General features: G+C 40.3%; 1 protein-coding gene across 3 annotated transcripts in view; it reads right to left on the bottom strand.

Annotated features, from left to right (window-relative positions):
* The window catches only part of EGFLAM (EGF like, fibronectin type III and laminin G domains), a 74,278-nt gene that overhangs the window by 11,396 nt on the left and 46,481 nt on the right, over positions 1 to 16,401 (bottom strand). For all 3 annotated transcript variants that reach the window (XM_035310596.1, XM_035310595.1, XM_035310597.1), the window contains 6 exons: positions 14,568 to 14,668; positions 13,318 to 13,462; positions 10,588 to 10,777; positions 6,737 to 6,862; positions 5,727 to 5,970; positions 1,501 to 1,612 (listed from right to left, as the gene is read on the bottom strand). In XM_035310596.1, coding sequence (XP_035166487.1) covers positions 1,501 to 1,612; positions 5,727 to 5,970; positions 6,737 to 6,862; positions 10,588 to 10,777; positions 13,318 to 13,462; positions 14,568 to 14,668 — 918 coding nt within the window. The remainder of the gene's footprint in view (positions 1 to 1,500; positions 1,613 to 5,726; positions 5,971 to 6,736; positions 6,863 to 10,587; positions 10,778 to 13,317; positions 13,463 to 14,567; positions 14,669 to 16,401) is intronic.

Raw genomic sequence — 16,401 nt, 5'->3', positions numbered from 1 at the left:
CTTAGCCAAGCTAGCTGCAAAAACCCAGGTATTTCAAAATGGGAAAACTGAAGGAATAGAGGAAAGAGAGTTCTGAAACAATAATAAGTTTCTTCTCTCCTTACTTATTAGTCAGCTGTAATTCTGATTGCTGTCTGCACACCTAACTATTTGCAAAGAGTTGAGGTATATGGATGCAAATCCAGGACCCAAATGAGATTCATGAAGTTAAAATCAAATCAAGGTCCATGCAACCAAGACTCATTTAATGTTTCCAACATCTGAAAAGCAAATACACATGAAGATACAAGGCTGAATGGAAGAAACATTGGGCTTACATTAGTTACTAGAAGTAGTTGCTCAGGATATCTGATGGGTCTACTCAGCTTCATGGTATGAATGAAAAGTAGTTTAATATCTAAAGACAGGATAACTGTGCAAACCCAGATCTAATTTCGTTGTTGGCAGCTCCCAGCCAACCTCCTTCTGCAGCTGTACTGCAGCACTTACAGAAGAAAAACGTGCCCTTACCTTTACCCACCTATCTAGAGACATCTCTACTGCTCTGCTTGAGCATTTGCCACTCAACCTACTCCTTGACCAAAAATGGGCATTTCAATTAATTTAAAATTTTAAAGAAAAGTCTTTCCTTTAAATAGTTTACCAGTTTGCAGGGAAAAAAGTAAAAAAAAAAAAAAAAAAAAAAAGTAAAAGAAAAAAAAAGGAGATTCTTCTACTAAAAGAATTTGGACTTTGTTTTTCTGACCCGACTTTCCATTACAAAAGAATAAAAGATATTTTCTAAGAAGTTCTAGTCTGAGGTTGTTGGGATTAAAAAAAAAAAAAAAAAAAAAAAGTACTTCTAAAGTACTTCTATATGCACAATTGAGTGCATCTGCTTTGAGTGAAATGCCCTGCCTGGGTCCTTGTGAGCAGCATTTCATCTTATTAGAACTCTCTATGAACTCTAAGTTAGGGAAGAATAAAATGCAAGTCAACAACAATGCCAGTAGTCCAGCCCTTACTCCATCCTGAAAGCTACTTTTGCAAGGACAAGACAAGGAAATAATTTTATTTTGGCTTATATATCGAGCATAATATTCAGAGAGAAGTAAAAACAGGATTTTGTGGACATAATTTTCTGTTTCATCCTTCTCCAGACGATGCATTTCATCATGCACAGCTTGTGCAACAGACTTAGCCAGAAACAGTAAGTACCAAGAAAAGAATCTCAAGAACATGTATGAACTTCCAAAAATGTGAGTTCAGCTAAATAGTAAAATAAGGTAAGGCCATGATTTCAGCTGCTTTTATAGGATCCCTGTCCTAAGAGGGAAGACATCATGTGCAAATTTCCCTCTTTGGGCTTAAGAAAATATTGCCCTGACATGTATACTTTTTTGAACTCATCGCTTTGACAGCAGCCTGTGCAGTTTACCATGAATCCATTTTATAAACTAATAGCTGTGTTTATATATATATTTACATATATATTAATGAATTCTCATGCTGTATGCTCACCTCTGCCATCCCTTCCACTGGCTTTTGTTTGTCCACTTGTAGGATACCGTTCTTCGCTGTACGAGACACTCGCAGCTCATGCCATTGACCCAGACTGACAGGTTCTTCACTCCTATTTTAAAGGGAAGAAGAATTTTAATTCTGTCTTTCTGATATTTTCAAGTATCACTGCTATGTTAATAGGTCAGTTCCTCTTGAAGTGACTTTCTAAAAAACCCAAGAACAAAACCAACAAAAAATCCACTGAGTTTCTTTACTTACAAGGAAGCAATATACAGCCTGAGCCCTTCCAACAAATGAAAGTAACATCATGTTCCTATACTGAACAATAAACACTCTAGTTTGTTTATAAAGGAGATATTTCAATAATCAGAATTCACTTCATCTACCTCCGAGCTACTTTTTCTGCTCAGTCATTTATAAGGCAAAAAGGCTATATTTTTGCTCAGCTATACATCCTCATTTTACAATGCCATAAGCCTACAGATAAAATTTCCCACTTAGTGGTCAGTTTAGCCCCACATTCTCTACCCTCTTTTAAAACAGAAGTACTTTGTGATGGCTTATCAGCTCTAATTATGCAGCCTGTTACAGCAACATCTACACGTATACACATGCAGCCTGGCTCCCCTACATTAAGAGGAAGTAACTAAAATATGATCCTAATGATGTGATGAGATTCTGAATAGGAACAATAATACCCATTTGTGTAAAGCGTTCAACAGCCTCAATGGAAGCCTTTGAAGACTGTTCTTACAATCCTTACTAGCTCAGAACTAATATTAATAGCAGCATAACTGGTGGGCAAAAACTCATCTCCCTTTAGCAGTTATACATAACTTTGAATATTATTTTCAAATGTGAATTATTTATTACACCAGTTAAAACATTTTACGTCTAAATGTTATCTTGAAGACTTTCTACCAGTAGCTATAAATGCTTGTATTTGATTCACTGGTCAAGCTGGAAAAATCAGAAACTGTGTTATTTCGGACACCTGAAGACTTTCTGCCTTTCTCTCAATGAAAAAAAATATATATAAAATTGCTTTACATGAAATAATGTTTTGTATTTTCAGGCTAACTTAAATGCTAATTTTAAAAGGTGTATCATTTTGAAAACATGAAAATAACAATTTAATCTTTTTCTTTTTTTTTTTCTGAAAAATGAACTTTAGTTTGGAATTATTTTTATTGTATTTATGTTGATCCTTTAGGTTTTCTCAAAGTCCATTTTCATCTATTCAGAAGACAAATTACTTTGACAAGCTCAATAAAAATATATCACTCACTGAGCAATGTCTTCTCTGGTAGCATTTAGGGTTTAGGTACCTTGAGTAAATCAATAGCTAACAGAACTTGATCACACAGACACATAGACCACCCTTCACAGGCTTTTTGAAACTAGTATGAGTTTGGTAGTGCTTGCTGCAGGCACTGGAACTTCTGTTTTTTCACATACTATGGGGATAATGATTACTTTTTCCCAATCACACTGAACCTTAGAAAATATTCCAGATGATGAAGTTCTTGACTCTGCAATGTCTGGCCATGGGAAATCCCAGGAGACGGCAAATTCTCCTTTGACAAATGCTCTCATCTTGGTGAATAGTTCAGTGTCTGCATTCAGCTGTCCACTCAGCAGCCCTGCTCCTTCTGGAGCCTGCTGCACACACAGTGCTTCTTTCAGCCTAGCTCACCTGTGGCAAAATGCAGCCTTCACCAAAGGTCAGCTTGCCTGCTGCTACTGCTGATGTAGTGAAATGAGCTTGCTTCATCCTTAATTACAAAACCGTTATGGATGCTTTCCAGTTATATTCTAATATTTAACAGCACTGTGTGTCAGCACTGTGCCTCCTCAATATTACCTTGCTAAAAAAGACCAAAGCAATGGAACCACTGTTGCACAGGCAACCAGAAGATTGGCATTTCCTTATCTCAGTGTTTGGCCTTGCAATCTGCATAATATTCACCAAACACAGGTATATTTAAGTTATTGTTTAACAACACCTCTGGGGTGTGGAGCAGTCCTGACAACTTTCAGCTAAGCTTGTCAGCCTCATGATTCCCCTGCATTATCCAGCCATCACACCACACTCCTTAATGCACATGACCCAAGTATTAGTTGGTGTCCTCCTCTTTCGTGTGCTTTCCAACAGAAACGGGCAGTTTCCACTCTCAAACCCATGCTTGTAGCTCCTGCTGCATTTTAAAACCCCATACACCTTGTCTGAACTTTAGTCCACGGTGTTCTGCAGCACTACAGTATTCTTCAGGGAGAGAAAAAAAAAAAAAAAAAAAAAAAAAGTCTACTTTATAGTTGCCAGTAATAGGAATTAGACAGATGTAATCAGGAAAAGATTGAAGGCTGTTGTAAGAAGAGCCATTTTGGGTTTGGGAGCAAAGGTCTCTGACATAAGATATTTCTGATGGTTATTGGCCAGAGAAAAGAACAGGGCAAGTTTGGAAAGTTTGGAGTGATACTTCCCTTGATGTATCCTCCCAGCTTCTGGCAATTTGTCATTTAGCAATTTCCTGAGTCAGAGGCTGCATCCGTACAAATGTGTTTGATGTCTCTCAATGGATCTTTCTTCAAATTTGTCTATTATTTTTTATAAACCTATTTATAGTTCTGGCATGTGTAACATGCTGTGACAATTAATTTCCACAATTTATTTATGTGCTGTCTGGGAAAAAAAAAAAAAAAAAAAAAAAAGTTTTATTTTCATTTATATCACTTGTTTTGCAGTTTTACTGGGCTCCTTCTAATTTTCACATATTGAAAAAATGCAGAATAATCAGAATAATCATTCCTTATTCTTCTCCATGTCATTCATAATTTAAAAATCTAAATCAGACTTCCACCAAACTGTTTTCCAAGTTGGAGGGTTCTGCTGTACTTGTGGAGTTTGTTTCTCTCCCTTCTCTGGATATCAATGCTATTCTTCTTTTTTTAATTTTGCTTATTTCTTACAAAATGATGTGACCAGAACTGCAGGAAGTTTTCAAGACTATGGATCATGGTTTTTTGCAGAGGCATTTTTCTTTACTCCATTCCTAAGAATTCTCTGCACTGTACTTGCAGTTTTGTATTTGTCTCCAAGCAGCAAGGAGTTGCTTGCACAGGGCTATCCATGATAAGTCCAGGATCTTTATCTGACTATACAGCATCATCACAGCTGTATGTTATTAGGGTGGTACAATATTTTGCATTTATTCTCTTGAAATTTCATCTCTCAGTTTATAATCTGAATGAGCTTGTTTGCATGAGTCCTCATTCAGTGGAAAATCAGGATATTTTTCCCAGTCGCAGTATAGCCAAAATTCCTGGTGTCCACATGAAACATATGGCATGCAAGAGTTGCAGGCAGTGTATACATTTTTCATGAGCTCTATATAGATTATTTCTATACATTAAATCAACCTGGTCAAACTGGCGGGCTCTTGGACTAAATCCAAGGTACTGAATGCCTCTGTTCAGCTCATTGCCTTTTGAGCATGTTCCCAGAGCACAGGGAGCAATTGTCCAGGGACTAGGCACTCACGTACACAGACAGAGAAAAGCTCTTCTTGAGGCTTCTCACTGCTCCTATCCTAGGATTTTATTCTAGGTCAGGATGAATCATTCCCAGGAGGTCTGTCTTTGGAAGCCTGGATGACTCATTTAAACCAGGTATTTATCTTTAAGACTGATAAAGCCAGGAAAATTGGATATTACCCTTAGATCATCTGAGAAACAACACTATGAGGAAAGAGGAGACCTGGAGCTGTAGCTTCTTGTGACACTTCCAGTCCAGCCCCTAATGCCCAGAAATGGAGAACAAGGAGGATGATGCTCACAAAAGTGTCCTTGTACAATCCTGTGGCTAGAAAGTGCAAGTATATGTATAAAATAGTTATGGATCCCCTAATTAGTTGTGGCACAATGTTACAGAGGTGTACAGGGAATTTCAGTGATACCATGCAGAAATAAAAACATCTGCAGTAAGATGGTGGCATGACATGGTCACACTGACAACAACGCTTTGAAACAGATTGTTGGAGGCAGAAGATCCTGTCGCCTTGAGTACAGTGATAGTGTTTCTGTGCCTCCTTACAAGAAACAGGCACTCGAGAGTTGGATGGGCTCCCATACATCATTATAGGACATTCCTCTTTCCAGCTTACTCCTTTCTGGATATGCACTGTGGCATCATTGGAAGACAAATACAAGAAATGCTGTTTTACCTTATGATAGCCGTTCCTGAGCCACAGTCAAATCTGAATTCCACATAACCAGCCACCACGTTGATGGAGAGGAAGTCCTTGCTGTCTGTGTCATAGCTGTACAAAAGGACACCTGTCTCTAAATCCGGACGAAATGTCATCTCAAACTCCATGAAGGAAAGGTAATTCTGTGGTTCCAAGGGCCAGGGTGTGCTAGCAAATGATCTTAAGGATTCGTTGAACTGAGGTATGGCCAAGGTGAGTGCTGGAAATCAAAAATACATAAGCAGGTCACTAGATTCTCAAGGGTTAGGGAGCTACTAACCTACCAGCCAGCATCAGTTCCCTCTCTTTTGTACTTTAATGTAACACCAAGGAAAACAACCAAGCAATTTCATCATTTAAATTGGAAATATTTTGTATTGTAGCCTACATCGCTTATCTCCTTAATCCCTCTTTTTTCCAAGGTTGTCCATGTATTAAAAAATGTTCTGGCTTGCTGTAACCACTACTCTGTAGTGATTTGCTGCGGTGTTTTTCAAGGTAGCAAGCATGCTACAATGGGTTGTGTCATGAAAAGCTATGTTCAGAAAAGTAACATGGTATGTATTTGACAATTTCTTTGTATCTCTACAATTTCAACGTGAAATTGATATTTAGTCATTTATACTTTAAAATAAACAACTGATACTTGTTTAGAGGAAAAGTGTGGATTTGTTTAGTGTTAAAGTGCAGCTGTGGAGTGGTATGTTAGAGTTACTTCTGAAAAGTGAGTTTGGGAAGCTTAATTATAGTTAACTGAAATAAGAAGATAAGTTTGAGAATCACTGATTAAGTAGGAGCTGGATGTAGCCCCAGACTGATTGGTGGGATATGGTTTCGCCATGTGATTTTAATAAGGTGAAATAATAACTAGTACTTGTCTTCTGTCAGTGTAATAGCTTAAGACCTTCTTGGACGTCACTATTTGGAAAACACACTGAAAAATAAAAAATATAAAAAGAAATATAAGCAATCCAGCATCCTCTTACCTTCTTCACAATGGTGACCTTTAAACCCAAGAGGGCAAAGGCAAATGTACGAATCCGCTTTGCTTGCAGTGCAGGTACCACTGTTGATGCAGGATGCCTCGTCACAGATTCCACTGCTGCACTCACCTAAACACAGTACCACAACACTGATTTATCAAAGAAGGTTGTTAAAGAAGATTGATTTGGCTTTTGATCATTGCAAGTAACCAATGCAATTCGCTTTCCTAGCTAGGTTATTTCTCCGTTTGTCAGACCATGCACAGTTCAGACAAAGTAGGTTGCTTTTAAGCACTGGCTTTGTACCAGACCAGGAGGAAACATTTAAAATAGCAGAAATTAGCCCTCACTAACAAACCATGACAGTCATACCTTCCAATCATTATTTTTCTTCTACCTTCATTCCTATCATTATTTTCTCGTAAGCATTAATTGAAAACTCTCTGGATTGTTTAGATGTGCTGTGGCTTGTTTTATTTCAGTTACCGTAAGTGCTTCTTTATTCACTGTAAATTCTTGCCTTGGTAGGCTTGGGAGGTTTAATCGTCAGCAGCTAATCTTATTAACTAAAGTGAGGTTGTGAGCCCTCCTCTTTGCACTACAAGGAATCCACATCATCAGCATATGAGCTTCTTAGTAAGTATTGCTACTGTTCCAGCACATCACCTGAAATAACAAATAAATTATTTATTCTTTCTGGAGTTACGCTAGAATTGTCATAGAATAAATAATTTACTTATTTTCTTCTGAAAACCACTGTCTATAAAGTTAGATTTGTCACCAGTCATGTGTACATCTGATAAAGTACTAGTTGATTTTATTTTCTCCTTTATTTTAGATAGTTTCTGCTTACATATTTCCCCCCTTATTGGTAGTTATGAACTGATCTTAAATGTTAAGAAAGTCCACATAATACACTCATGGTGCACAAGTGTAAGTACATCATTTAGAAGGGAAAAGTGCTTACGACAAACTATGAACTGCACAGTTATTTTGAGGCTGAACTATCACCTCCAGGATGACACAGGTGTGCTAAGGAAATGCTGACTAGAAGCACTGGGGTATAGTTTTGTTATCTGAAGTGACTCAGGAAAATCTTACAAAACATCTATAAGTAGGGGATATATCCTTTCTATTTTGTTTAGTGTAAGTAAAGTACTCTGACTGTAAAGATAATTTCCAGACCAGGGCTGTACAAAACCTCAGTAAGGTACTAGTATCAGTACAGCATCAGCGTTCCCATCCTTTATTCATGAAGGAAAGCACAGTGGCACAGTGAAGGATCTCATGTTAGTAGCTGAGGCACTGGCTCATCCCCATTACTGCTGCCCGAGGTGGAAAATCACCTTTTCCCACTGACTTGCAGAGGCAGGAATAACTCCCAGGGTATCTGGTGTGGCTCCCTGCCCAAACAGACCTGTCTCGTATCACTCAGGTACAAATTCCTTGCCAGACCTGTGTCTTGCTGCAGAGAGAAGGTCTGAGTGTGACACACACACCACAAGGCTTCAGGGCTCACACAAGGAGCATAACCAAAGCACAGCAGTCCTCTGGAAGGGAACTAATTCTCCTTCAGCATGGAATTACTCCTTCAAATGGCTGCCTTGTATCCAGCCACAGGATCACAGGTGCTCACGGTGCTCTAAAAGCCATCATATTCTCTACCAAGCTGCCACAGTGAAATGGGGCAGGAAGGAATGGGAATCTTGTAACTGTTTTTTACCTAACTGTACTCCAGTGGAATTTAAAAGACAATTTCTACAGGGCAAACCTTTCATACAAAAATATTTCATGTTCAAATCCTATTTCCAAGTTTACTACAAAACAAAGAACATTTTAAAACAACAATCTGCACCTTTTCTCAAGGCCCTCTCCAGCCCTACTGATGAAGTTCTCCATGGCTACAAACAGTGATCTCATCCAGGAGGTCCCTCATGTACTCATCACTTATTGTGATGGCAGCATTAACAAGCAGCACCAAGGCATGTGGGTGAACTAGAGAAGCATTGAGTCTGAGATGTGAGCAGAAAAATCAGATGATGCTTGTCCTTGGAGCAACTGCTGTACTAACAATGTTGGCAGTATTTTCAAAAAGACCAAAGTTAAACAAAATCTTTAAGAACTAGAAAAGGACAAGGATGCTAAGAACAGCTGGACAAGCTGCAGGCTCCCTGGTTTGAGGGACAGCTTGAGCTGTAGCTCCCTGGTATGCAAGGACAGGCTGCTCTCATGGCATCATGTGCTGGGGGGCTTCTCCTGAACAGGTGCAGTATGGGCCCCTCTCCTCCCCACCCACAGACCTGTGGTTCACATACCACAGCATCCGTGATTTTTACAGCGTACCACTGGTAAAGAAACAAAAGACTGGCTAGCAAAAAAGCATCCCTAAACCCTAGTAGACTTCATTTATATTTATTTATTTCAAGTTTAACATACCACATGTTGTTTGCAAACCTCTGCTGGTGCAGTATCATATGAAGTGTGTGCAGCCACGTAAGGACAGTAAGGCTCTACTGCTCAGTTTCAAGTCACACATGGCAGAGCCCAGCACTTATTTTCAGTGATGCTGATTGTTAATGCAGTAGTATGTGGAGCATTCATGGATGCGAACGAAGTCAACTGTGTCCCAAGAGGCAATAGAAATTAGGGTTCAGAGAACTTTAGCAAGGCTTTTATCTATCTATATAAATTCCATAGCTTCTCACTCTATCGTGAAATTACTCTCTGCCTCCAAAGTCTTATTCTTTTCAAATTCTATTTCTTGGGCTGCTCTGTCCCCCTCCTTGTATGCCATAGACGTTTGGTCATGCTATCTAGAGAATACAGGACAATTGTTAGGAAATTTCTCATTAATCACTTCCTTCTTAGGATGCCAAATGCAAAGCTATAGAGGGGAAGAAAGATGACTTTGTGGTTGAGGCATGGCATGGAGAGTTCAGCGATATGGGATCTATTTCCTGCTTTTACCACTCACTTTCTGACTCAGGGTTTAATCTTCCCTTTAAACTGTTTAGACTGGGAGGTCATTAAAGCAAGGATTTTGTTGCCCTATCTTTTTTCTGAGTGCCCATTACATGAAGCAGAGGTGAATAAATACATATAGAAGACAGGCCCAGTTAATTAACTCACATTTTCATCTGTGAAGGGAGATAATGTTATAATACCACACCACAAAGATGTTGAAAGAATTTATTCCACTTTTTTTTTTTTTTTTTTTTTTTTTTTAACATACTGTGATTCTGGAAATGGAAACTATGGATGGTCGACAGGCCTATGGATGGTCAATAGATGGTCAACTGGCCTGAAGGCCTATTTGCCTCAGCAGTAATGGGGTTTCACAGGAAAAGCCCCTTTAATGGCCACAGCACTGCTCTGAAAGATCCCTGTGTTGCTTTGGACAAGTGCAATGATGCCTGTAGGCAAAACACATTTTGCTGTGTCCATAGTGTTTTACAAAAGGACAGCATGCAAACTACTGACTTCTGATGATGATTGTGTCAGTCAGGAGCATGGAGAGGTAGCCTGAAAGATGCTGGCAGAAACACTGGTGCAGACGTAATTATATCAGCAACACTGAGTTTCCTGGTTGCTCATGGGAGATGGTTTTACAATTGTGTTTGACAACTGTATCCACAAGGGGTTTTGGTATACCACATTGATATTTACATGCACAGTGTGATAAAACCTCCCTACTACAGACCCAGCTACAGCAATGCACAAAGGCACAGAGACTCCCAAAGTCAAGACCACATTTTCCCCCTCTCAAACACAGACTATTGCTCAATTTTTTCTATTAAGCAAAAAAAGTGGTTTAGCACTGCTTAAAGTGCTAAACCCCACACCATTACACTTACCCACATCAGCACCACTGAGAGCTTTCCCTAATGGCCAGGGTCTCATATCAATCATCTTCCCATTGATGCTGAGAGACTGAACACAGCCCTGAAATCCTCGGTTGGTGCCTGTGGCTCTGACCAGCCAGTACACACTGGGGGCACCGCCGACATAGAAGGGAGTCCGGAAGGTAATTTTACTGTATTGGCCCTAAAGGGAAAACAGAGCACAGCATGATGTAGAACAGACATAACACAGGATAACTAATTAAGCCACACTGTGCATAATCAACTAGTTTCTCCATGAAGACTTGTCCCAGGGATATGAAGGCTGGTCATTGGTAACTCCTTTCCATTGCTCATTCTTCTGCTCCGTCTATCATCTTAAATGTTACTTTTTGCACCAGCATCAATCATGATAACATGAGCTACATAATGCAAAATAAAAAGCTTAAAAATCAGTCTTCTAAGGACACATTGTGGATTATCTGTTTTTTTTGCTGCAATTTCTTTTGTTTTTGCCAAAATTGTTGTCTTCTCAGCTCATCCCTGGGGGACACAGACCAACATAGTACTGCCTTTTGGACAGAACTCAGCAAATGCTAAGTGTTGAAAAATAATAAAATGACAAAACAAAACAGTAAAAACCAAAACAAGAAAAAAACTGATACAGCTACAACTTCAGTGGGATTCTGCTCACTTTGACAGCACTAAATTTACTCCTTTTTTATTATTATTATTTTTTATTATTTGACCTTAATCTGACTATGGAAACGTACACATACAAGTTTACTATTTCTACTACAATGCACAGGAAGGAACAATAAAACTAAACAGAACTTTTTTGATCACTGAATCAAACCTCTTCCTAATATGGGCAATGGAGTCATAATTCCTTTCATAAATTGACCAAAATATGTCTTCCACCTCCTACTCAAAGGCTGTTTCAAAACCTCAGTGCCCTTTAGAAGAAAACATTTACAATTTTTATTCATGGCCTTTTTTTTTTTAACCAATGTGCCCTTCAACAATGATGACCATTAGGCCAAACTCTTTCTGGATTTTTCACCATTGCCCTGTTTCCATGCTATTTATAACAATAAATCCCCATAAATAACAATAGAGCCCCATAGGCTCTATTTGGCCAGACTAAGTGAGCCAAGGTTACTGAGTTTGTGGGTGTTCACTGCACAATGCATTGCAGAAATATATCAAATAGATCTAGATTTCAGCGTGAAACAATCCAAGTGGGGCCTGTGGCTAAAGAGAGTTTAGACATCCACATTATTTCATGGTGGACACATGCCAGGGCACACAGCCCTCCAGCGTGCCTCCAGCTGACTGCTATCTCTAACTGCCTTTGATGTTCCTGCCCACCTTCGTCGGCCAAGTGCCACTTCTCATATAGGCACTCTCTAACCTCTTCATGTTAAAATGAACCAGGTCAGAAAGGCTATCATTTGCTGATACTAATCCAGGTCATTTTAATTAGGAAGTTCTGGTGAAGAGCAGCACCTGGAGCAATTAACTATTTTTCTGGTGTAACTGCAGCTAAAGAAGTGTGTGTTCACTGTTAGAATCCTCTTGCAACAGACTCTTGGACCATAATCCACCTTCTTGCACCTCTTCTTGATCAACTTTTTAACTGAACCTAATTTGGGTATGGATGATCACAGCTCTGCATAACCATATGCAGTCTAACAAAAGGGTTACAAAAACAACAATAGCCTCTACTGGACAGATCTCCTGTTTCTTCGTGAATCACATTTGCCTTTTGCATGGTCTCACAGCACTGGTAACACACAGTGACACGTGACAGACATTAAAATCCTTCTCCTCTGTCATTTCCAGCTGATGAGCACTCAAAGAGCAGCAGAAGTTCTTGCCATTAGGCCACGAGCATACAGCATTTAAGCTGACAGGCTTCACCCTCTTCCTATTACTCAGGTCCTCAATATTATTTTTTTTCCCTTTCAGAGCCTGCACATGAAAGTGTAAAGTAATAAGGTGTTTGAAGCCACTTTTTTTCAGGGCCAGGGAAGGCATGCTAATAGTGGTTATCAAAGAGAAGAGGAAAGACATACAAACCAATTTGCAGTTGTCTGTTTTTTTCAGTGCCTTAATTTCACTTCTGTTCTCTGGTTTGCTAACAGATGAGCAAGTCAAAACATCTTCTTCTATTATATTTTGCTCTTGAATGAAATTGTTGATGTTACCATAAATCAGGACAGAATGTCTATCTCCATTACTGTGTTTAAATCTATGTACATGTTATACATTTAATTACAATTTTTTATACAAATCTTGTGTGGCCATATGTATATTGTACATAAATATATACACATAAACATATATGAGTAGTTTTTTTCTGGCTGAAGGAGCAGAGAAGCTGAGACTTGCAAAAGAAGGCAATCAGGGACAGCAGCTGTAGAACCTGGCAAACTTCTCACAGCAGCTTGTGTGTGAGACCAGCGAAGTGCAGCAGGAGGGTGCAGAGCAAGAAAGGAGCATGACAGGGAGCCTGGATGGGATTCAGGATTGGGATATTTATCTATGTCATTTCTAGATTACGTATGTAGAAAAGTAATCTGTATGTTGATTCTGGTTCACTAAATGCCCCAGTACTGATAAATAAAAGTGTATCTTTTAAATCTGATCAGACTTCTACGGGCAAGGGAAAAAAAAAAAAAAAAAAACTCATTGCAATATTGAGAGAGCCCCAGGTCGAGCTGCAAGTGCAGGATTACCTACCTGAGATTTTCCTGTGACTGGAGCATCATTGTCCATCCTGAGCCAGCCATTCAGCCCGTCTCTGAACAGTGTGACACTATGCCAGTTCCCCAGCTTTATTTTGTTTTCACTTGTTATAACTGCAGCTCCAGTACCACAGTTAAACCTGGCAGCAGGAGACAGAGAGGGCAGGGTCACAATTTTTCATTAACCAAATAGTGAATGTTTTTAGACTCTGAATATTCCCTTCACTCCTGGGAATCTCTCTTTTTCACAATGTATATTAACAAGCAACAGGCAAATTAGACAGCAGGTTTAAGTATGATCTATTACATGTTTCCAAATTTATAATTCCCCTTTCTCCCATGGAGAAAATTTTGCATCCTCTGACCATATTACATGCATTGCAAAGCTTGCCCACAGCTAAAATTGCTTCAAGATGCAGGGTATTACAATACAAGTTCCTGCTATCACAGTAATTTCTCTTGGGAATTTCTCTAGCTCCCTAGTGAAAGGCAGAGCTGTATTAAAAACTCTGGGATTCTGTATGAAACTTATGTCTTTCAGTGCTGATTGACAAGGAGAACTCCTGGAGAGTCTCTGTGGATCTGGCCATGCACAAAACGTGCCATTTTCTCTAATTGCTGTTCAGTGCAGGAGGTGAACAGAAACAGAGCCAGGGCACATCACCAGTCTGGTTTTCCCCACTTTCTAAGGACTCAGCCTCCTAAATAAGGAGAGCCTTGAGATACTCCCTCACACACTTAGTATCCACAGCAATGCAGAAACCCCCTCCATTGTCACATAATAAATCTGCAACTCCCATCTAAACAAGGGATATGGGATGAAGCTCCAGGCCTCTTGGTGGCATGGAGTCCTTTATTTTGCTACATGATTTGCATCTCCTTTTGCTGTGAAGCAAATAGGCTGACTATGCACAGCTTGACACAGCATAAGCTCAACAAGTGCGGTGGCTCACTAGCATATGTGGTGACATAGTAATGAGTCCCAGACCAATACCCCTAAGAAAACTGATCATTTTGCCTTTACACCATGGTCTAAGTAAAATGAGTTCAAAAGGTCACTTGTTAACACACTGAGCGTGAGAGAAAAAACTACTGAAGAACTGTTCCATGAAGCAATACTATCCATTCTGAGCACTATGTGATGCAAAATTCAAAGACACGACAGATATTCATCACCTAAAGCAGCCCCTTCTCTTTAAATCAGATTTAGCATGAAGGTGAGCCTAGTAGAAATCAGTGTTTTACCTGAACTGGATGCTCCGTCGGATGATTGCCAGTGACATAAAATCACCACGGCCATGTTCATTTTCTCCACAGTACAGCAGCAAACCATCTTCTGATTCAGCCTGCAATGATGACGTAAACACGAAAAATCAAAGTCTAAGCCTCACAGTGACAGATAAATGCAAGTAGTACTGGGGGACTGTTCTCCAGAAAAGGTATAAGATCTTTCAGATGAAGTTTTAAACTTGCAAAATCTGAAACAGGTTGATCCATTATGAATCCTGCAGAGCACAAAAATTGTTGTTATGCTTAAATGGTTTATGAACATCTGTTTACAGTATGATACCATCAGATCTAGCAACAAGCTTTAAAGCATAAAACTGTTAGACATGGAAAGCTGTGCAGAGGATAAGGCTCTGGGGATGCTGGTCAATGCTCGCCTGAACATGAGCCGGCATTGTGCCCAGGTGGCCAGGAAGGATCCTGGCTTGGATCAGGAATAATGCAGCCAGCAGGACCAAGGAGGTGATTGTCACCCTGTACTTAGCTCTGGTGAGACTCCACCTTGAGTACTGTGTTCAGTTTTGGGTCCCTCACTACAAGAAGGACATCAAGGCCCTGGTGCCTGTCCAGAGAAGGGCTATGAAGCTGGTGAAGGACCTGCAACACAAGTCCTGTGAGGAGCGGATGAGGGAACTGGGGTTGTTTAGTTTGGAGAAGAGCAGGTTCAGTGGAGTCCTTATTGCTCTCTACAACTGCCTGAAAGGAAGATGTGGGGAGCTGGGGGTCAGCCTCTTCTCACAGATAACTAGTGATTGGACAAGAGGGAATGGCCTCAAGTTGTGCCAGGGGTGGTTCAGGTTGGAAATCAGGAGACATTTCTTCTCAGAAAGAGCAGTCAGGCACTGGAGCAGGTTGCCCAGGGAGGTGGTGGAGTCACCATCCCTGGGGGTGTTTGAGGAAAGGTTGGACATGGTGCTTAGGGACATGGTTTAGTGAATGACGTTGGTGGTAGGGGGATGGTTGAACCAGATGATCTTGGAGGTCTTTTCCAACCTTAATGATTCTATGATTCAATATCCCATGTGAAAACTCTGAGCACAAAGTCTAGCAAGGACATCCCAGCAAGCCTGTTAAGCATAGACTCATTAGACTTGTTGCACATGAATACACACACCCTATTTCACATGTTCAATGAGCCTCACACTTTTCAAGCTGAACAACCTGTGCAGGCAAAATTTATGCATATGAACATAGCAGCAGACACTGGCATTTCACAGCCATCCTACAAATTGAGCTGACAAATTGCATGAAGAGCGTTGGATCACCACATGAGGCAACAGATCGGTTACTGCTCTAATGAAATGCTCATATCTAGGCTGTGATGCCGGCCAGTCTGCCTTTCATGGCAGCAGGGGTGCAGCTGAGAGTTCACCTACAACACGTGGTGTCCTACTTTCCCTACAAGCATCCCAAATCAGCTCTGTCCTAATACACGCACACCAACACAAGCTTGTGTGGGGTATAACTTACTGTAGTCAGTTTACATGGCAAGGTTTTGGTAGTGGGGGGCTGCAGGGGTGGCCTCTGTGAGAAGAATCGAGAAGCTGCCCCTTGCTAGATAAGGGCCAGTTTCAGCCGGCTCCGAAGAGACACTGCTGTACAGAGCTGAACCAATAAGCAATATTATTTGCACCTCTGTGAGAGCATATTTAAGAAAGGGGAAAAGAGAGATATGCTGCACAACAGCAGCTGAGAGAGGGAGGAGTGAGAACCAGCCCTGCAACCCCCCCAGGTCAGTGCAGCAGGAGGGCAGGAGGTGCTCCAGGCAGGCAGCAGCAATTCCCCTGCAGCC

Source organism: Oxyura jamaicensis, chromosome Z (genome assembly GCF_011077185.1).
Source record: "Oxyura jamaicensis isolate SHBP4307 breed ruddy duck chromosome Z, BPBGC_Ojam_1.0, whole genome shotgun sequence".
Classification (NCBI taxonomy): domain Eukaryota; kingdom Metazoa; phylum Chordata; class Aves; order Anseriformes; family Anatidae; genus Oxyura; species Oxyura jamaicensis.
This window is presented reverse-complemented; position numbering and strand designations above follow the sequence as displayed.